This window comes from Anolis sagrei, chromosome 7, assembly GCF_037176765.1.
Source record: "Anolis sagrei isolate rAnoSag1 chromosome 7, rAnoSag1.mat, whole genome shotgun sequence".
NCBI lineage: Eukaryota > Metazoa > Chordata > Lepidosauria > Squamata > Dactyloidae > Anolis > Anolis sagrei.
Genome location: NC_090027.1, coordinates 42935312 through 42942053, shown reverse-complemented (window position 1 = coordinate 42942053; position 6742 = coordinate 42935312). Strand labels below are relative to the sequence as shown.

Below are 6742 nucleotides of genomic sequence, written 5' to 3'. Positions count from 1 at the left end.
TGCCCGTACCTTGGGAAGTCAGATCTGGCCACGGTGCTCCACACCCTGGTTACATCCTGAATAGATTACTGCAACGCACTCTACGTGGGGTTGCCTTTGAAGACTGTTCAGAAACTTCAATTAGTCCAGTGGGCGGCAGCCAGATTACTCACCGGAGCATCATACAGGGAGCATACCACCAGGGGCGGCTCATCCATTACGCGAAGTAAGCGGTCGCAGAACACTTTTTTTTTCCCAGGGGTGCAGAGGCGCCTCTGTAAATACCCCTCGACCGCCGCTTGAGGAGCGCCCCCTCAGCTCACAACAGCCCTAGCAGTCCGGGGGGAGCCTCGGCTTTCTTGCCTCGCTGCCGGGCGATCCTCTTCCCAAAGGGGCCGGGCCCTTGAGCCTCGCCTCGCCCCTCTCGTTCCTGCTCCACCCGGCCACCGGGTGCGCGAGCAGAGCCGGCTCTCAATTGTTCTCCGCGTTCGATCCCTGCCCCATGACCGGCTCCCTTTCCCGATCCCCCGGCGCTCCACCCGCCTCCTCTCCTCTCCCCAATCCGCGGGTGGGCCAAGGGGCGGAGCTGCCACGCCTGGCCTGCTTCGGGCCCAGAGGCATGTCTGAAGACCCCAGCGTGCACACCAAAGGTTGCCTCTTCTCCTGACTTTCTCTTCAGCCATTGGGACCAAGAGAGAGAGAGAGAGAGAGAGAGAGAGAGAGAGCCCCTCTGGCTGAGGTATCTCCCACCTCTGCTCCCTCCTTTGTTTTTGCGCCTACCTTCAGGTAAGGTGGGCATTTCCACCTCTGTCTCTCTCTCTCTCTCTCTCTCTCTCTCTCTCTCTCTTTCTCTCTCTCTTGGTCCCAATGGCTGAGGAGAAAGTCAGGAGAAGAGGTGACTTTTGGTGCACACGCTGGGGTCTTCAGACACGCCTCCGGACCCAAAGCGGGCCAGGCAAGGGAGCAAATGCGGCAAGTGTAGCTACTGGGATGTATAGTTCACCTACAATCGAAGAGCATTCTGAACTCCACCAATGATGGAATTGAACCAAATATGGTACACAGAACTCTCATGACAAACAGAAAATATATATCAATGATTGGTGGTGGGGCGGGGGGGGGGGGCGCCAAAATACTGTCTGCTTACTGTTGAAAATTACCTAGGGCCGCCTCTGCATACCACCCCTCTGTTACGCCAGCTCCACTGACTGCCAATCCAGTTCCGAGCACAATTCAAAGTGCTGATTTTGACCTACAAAACCCTATACGGTTCCGGTTCAGCGTATCTGTCCGAACGCATCTCCCTCTACGTCCCGCCTCGGAATTTAAGATCTTTTGGGGAGGCCCTGTTCTCGGCCCCACCTCTATCACAAATGAGATTGGTGGGGACGAGGAGCAGGGCCTTCTCGGTGGTGGCCCCTCGCCTGTGGAATTCACTCCCTGGGGAAATTAGGTCATCAACATCTCTCCTCTCTTTTAGAAGGAAATTAAAAACGTGAATATGGGACCAGGTTTTTGGGCAATCTGGCAGATAGACAAAGGACAATAACGGCCAGAATTAATAGGATTTGACAATGTGGAATGAACTTACGGACTCTGAGCTGGCAAACATTGAGCATAAGATTGGTTTTATTGATTGTGATGTATAACGGATTGTTTTAATTGTTTATAATTGCTGTTATATATGTTTTTATCTTATTGTCTGTGTTGGCATCGAATTTTGCCTTTTGTAACCCGCCCTGAGTCCCCCCTCGGGGGTTGAGAAGGGCGGGGTAGAACCAAACTTGGCACACAGAACCCCCACGGCCAACAGGAAATACTGGAAGGGTTTGGTGGGCATTGACCTTGAGTTTGGGAGTTGTAGTTCGCCTACATCCAGAGAGCACTGTGGACTCAAACAATGATGGATCTGGACCAAACTTGGCACAAGCACTCAATACGCCCAAATATGAACACAGATGAAGTTTGGGGGAAATAGACCTTGACTTTTGGGAGTTGTAGTCACTGGGATTCACGGTAGTCCACGCTTTGTTTACATCCCGTATAATTACTGCAACGCGCTCTACGTGGGGTTGCCCTTGAAGACTGCCCGGAAGCTTCAGATGGTCCAGCACTCGGCAGCCAGGTTGTTAATGGGAGCGGCACTCAGGGAGCATACCACTCCTCTGTTGAGCCAGCTCCACTGGCTGCCAATCTGCTACCGAGCACAATTGAAGGTGCTGGTGTTAGCCTATAAAGCCCTAAACGGTTCTGGCCCTCCTTACCTCTCCGAACGCATCTCCACCTATGAACCGACCAGGACATTAAGATCATCCGGGGAGGCCCTGCTCTCGGTCCCGCCTGCGTCACAGGCACGGTTGGCGGGGACGAGGGACAGGGCCTTCTCGGTGGTGGCCCCTCGGCTATGGAATGCCTTACCTGTAGACATCAGACAGGCCCCTTCGCTGCTGGCGTTCCGGAGGAAGGTTAAGACTTGGCTCTACGAACAAGTGTTTGGCTAAGCAGTGCAACTGAACACAGGAAGACGGTAAAATTGAACATAGGAAATGGTACAAGGATTATGAGAACGGATTCTGATTTCTTATTGAGGCGTTATGATATGATAATGATTGTTGATTTTGTCTGCTGTATATGATGTGTTTTAATCGCTTAGGATATTGCTGTGATAATCTGTATTGTGTAAACCGCATTGAGTCGCCTAATTAGGCTGAAAAATGCGGTATAGAAATAAAGCAAATAAATAAATAAATAAACAGCCGTGGTCTGTAAACAGTCCTGAGTCACTGCAATTTCAACTTTAACTTTAAATATTCCTATGATGGGCTGAACATTAGCACTCTCATACACTTTTATCTTGGAGACGCACACTTTAGCAAACAGTTTGCAATGCGCAATGCTTCCAATTCGGAGGCTGGGAAGATAAACTTCGTAAGTGATCACTCCACTTTGGCAGAAAAAACGAAATGCAAAGATACAGAATGGGGGACAATGCCTGGCTCGAGAGCAGTACGTGTGAAAAAGATCTTGGAGTCCTCGTGGACAACAAGTTAAACATGAGCCAGGAATGTGATGTGGTGGCAAAAAAAAGCCAATGGGATTTTGGCCTGCATCAATAGGAGCCTAGTGTCTAGATCCAGGGAAGTAATGCTACCCCTCTATTCTGCTTTGGTTAGACCACATCTGGAATATTGTGTCCAATTCTGGGCGCCACAATTCAAGAGAGATATTGACAAGCTGGAATGTGTCCAGAGGAGGGTGACTCAAATGATCAAGGGTCTGGAGAACAAGCCCTATGAGGAGCGGCTTAGGGAACTGGGCATGTTTAGCCTGAAGAAGAGAAGGCTGAGAGGAGATATGATAGCCATGTATAAATATGTGAGAGGAAGCCACAGGGAGGAGGGAGCACGCTTGTTTTCTGCTTCCTTGGAGACTAGGACGCGGAACAATGGCTTCAAACTACAAGAGAGGAGATTCTATCTGAACATGAGGAAGAACTTCCTGACTGTGAGAGCCGTTCAGCAGTGGAACTCTCTGCCCCGGAGTGTGGTGGAGGCTCCTTCTTTGGAAGCTTTTAAGCAGAGGCTGGATGGCCATTTGTCAGGGGTGATTTGAATGCAAAATTCCTGCTTCTTGGCAGAATGGGGTTGGACTGGATGGCCCATGAGGTCTCTTCCAACTCTTTGATTCTATGATTCTATGATTCTATGATCAAGCCTGAGGAAGCCGCTATCAAAATAATTCTAGAAGGTTACAGTGATTTTTCCCAGAAACTTGGGCGTCTCCCTGGGCGTCTCCTCTCTCCCCTCCCTTTCGTGTTGTCTGGCACAACCAATGAGAGATGCATCAATTCTTTGCTGGAAGCGACTCAAAGGTCCTGCGCATTGATTGTTGAGCTGGAGGAACAAGGCAGGCATTCACTCCCAAGCCAGGCTAGGTCCAGACTTTTGGCAGCAAAGAAGGACCCTCCAAAAAGCCTCTGAAAATGACTTCTCCGGAGAACAATCACCCTACGTATCTTGGGCTTTCCATCTTCAACCTCCTCTGTTGCTGCTTTCCCCTCGGCATCGCCGCCATCATCTACTCTTGCCAGGTGAGCCCATCCTTTGCCTTTTCATGTATTTGTTGAATGTTTCATGGAAAACAAACACAGACACACGCATCAATCTGCGTTGTATGCATCTACACTGCACATATAATGCAGTTTCTAAGCGCATTGCCGATCCAGTTGAACAACAATTGCGTAACTACACAATTTGTCCCCGCAGGAGACATCTCTAACTGTCTAAAATACACACATATGTACATAAATGACTTTTTGGCAGAGGATTCTCTGCTTCCATTTGGTTGGTTTCTCTGTAGTTTAATATTGTTCCTTTTGTCTTGAATCCAACGTGAGAGACTTTGCCTGGTTGTTACGTTAACACATACCCCAGGAGTTTATATCTTTAAACCTTTACATAAAGTATTTTCCTTTCTCTTAAATAGCTAGCAAGAAAGCATCTTTCTTTCTCTTGCTTTCCTGCTTCCTTCCTTCCTTCCTTCCTTCCTTCCTTCCTTCCTTCCTTCCTTCCTTCCTTCCTTCCTTCTTCCATCCATATCTATCTCTCTATCTATCTATCTATCTCGAACATTTTTACCCTGCCCTTCTCAACCCCTGGGGGGGGGGGGGGGCTATCTATCTATCATCTATCTATCTATCTATCTATCTATCTATCTATCTATCATCTTTCTATCTATCTATCTATCTATCTATCTATCATCTATCTTTCTTTCTATCTTTCTATTTGATTGTCTTTCTCTATTTTCTTTCTGTTGTTCTTTCTATCTGTCTCTATCTATCTATCTATCTATCTATCTATCTATGTCTATCTTTATCTATCTGTCTGTCTGTCTATCTCTATCTGTGTCTGTCTGTCTATCTATCTATCTATCTATCTATCTATCTATCTATCTATCTATCTATCTATGTCTATCTTTATCTATCTGTCTGTCTGTCTATCTCTATCTGTATCTATCTATCTATCTATCTATCTATCTATCTATCTATCTATCTATCATCTATGTCTATCTTTATCTATCTGTCTGTCTGTCTATCTCTATCTGTGTCTGTCTATCTATCCATCTATCTATCTATCTATCTATCTATCTATCTATCTATCTAATTGTCTGTCTTTCTCTTATTTTCTTTCTTTCTTTCTGTTGTTCTTTCTGTCTGTCTATTTCAGGCGTCCTCAAACTTTTTAAACAGAGGGCCAGGTCATAGTCCCTCAAACTGTTGGAGGGCCGGATTATAATTTGAAAAAAAAAATGAACGAATTCCTATGAACACTGCACGTATCTTATTTGTAATGCAAAAAACACTTTAAAACAATACAATAATTAAAATGAAGAACAATTTCAACAAATATAAAATTATTAGTATTTCAATGGGAAGTGTGGGCCTGCTTTTGGCTGATGTATTAGAATTGTTGTTATTGTTGTGTTCTTTCAAGTCATTTCAGACTTAGGTTGACCCTGAGCGAGGGCCGGGTAAATGACCTTGGAGGGCCGCATCCGGCCCCTGGGCCTTAGTTTGAGGACCCCTGGTCTATTTCTTTCTTTCTTTCTTTCTTTCTTTCTTTCTTTCTTTCTTTCTTTCTCTGTCTATCTCTATCTATCTGTCTGTCTATCTCTATCTATCTATCTATCTATCTATCTATCTATCTATCTATCATCTATCTTTCTTTCTATGTATTTGATTGTCTGTCTTTCTCTATTTTCATTCTTTCTGTTGTTCTTTCTGTCTGTCTATACCTATTTTTCTTTCTTTCTCTGTCTACCTCTATCTGTCTGTCTACCTCTGTCTATCTATCTATCTATCTATCTATCTATCTATCTATCATCTATCATCTATCTTTCTTTCTATGTATCTTTCTATTTGATTGTCTGTCTTTCTCTATTTTCATTCTTTCTGTTGTTCTTTCTGTCTGTCTATACCTATTTTTCTTTCTTTCTCTGTCTATCTCTGTCTATCTGTCTGTCTATCTCTGTCTATCTATCTATCTATCTATCTATCATCTATCTATCATCTATCTTTCTTTCTATGTATCTTTCTATTTGATTGTCTGTCTTTCTCTATTTTCTTTCTTTCTTTCTGTTGTTCTTTCTATCTGTCTATCTCTTTCTTTCTTTCTTTCGTCTGTCTACCTATCTATTTATCTATCTTTCTATCTCTATCTATCTATCTATCTATCTATCTATCTATCATCTATCATCTATCTTTCTTTCTATGTATCTTTCTATTTGATTGTCTGTCTTTCTCTATTTTCATTCTTTCTGTTGTTCTTTCTGTCTATCTATACCTATTTTTCTTTCTTTCTTTCTCTGTCTATCTATCTATCTAATCTATCTATCTATCTATCTATCTATCATCTATCTATCATCTATCTTTCTTTCTATGTATCTTTCTATTTGATTGTCTGTCTTTCTCTATTTTCTTTCTTTCTTTCTGTTGTTCTTTCTATCTGTCTATCTCTTTCTTTCTTTCTTTCGTCTGTCTACCTATCTATTTATCTATCTTTCTATCTCTATCTGTCTATCTATCTATCTATCATCTATCATCTATCTTTCTTTCTATGTATCTTTCTATTTGATTGTCTGTCTTTCTCTATTTTCATTCTTTCTGTTGTTCTTTCTGTCTGTCTATACCTATTTTTCATTCTTTCTCTGTCTATCTCTGTCTATCTGTCTATCTATCTATCTATCTATCTATCTATCTATCTAT

At 43.7% G+C, this 6742-nt stretch overlaps 1 protein-coding gene across 1 annotated transcript in view; it reads left to right on the top strand.

The window, feature by feature from the left end:
• The first annotated feature begins 3939 nt into the window (after window positions 1-3939).
• Window positions 3940-6742, top strand: part of LOC132772516 (synapse differentiation-inducing gene protein 1-like) — a 7948-nt gene continuing 5145 nt past the window's right edge. The window contains exon 1 of the mRNA XM_067470614.1: window positions 3940-4069. Coding sequence (XP_067326715.1) covers window positions 3962-4069 — 108 coding nt within the window. The 5' untranslated portion in view covers window positions 3940-3961. The remainder of the gene's footprint in view (window positions 4070-6742) is intronic.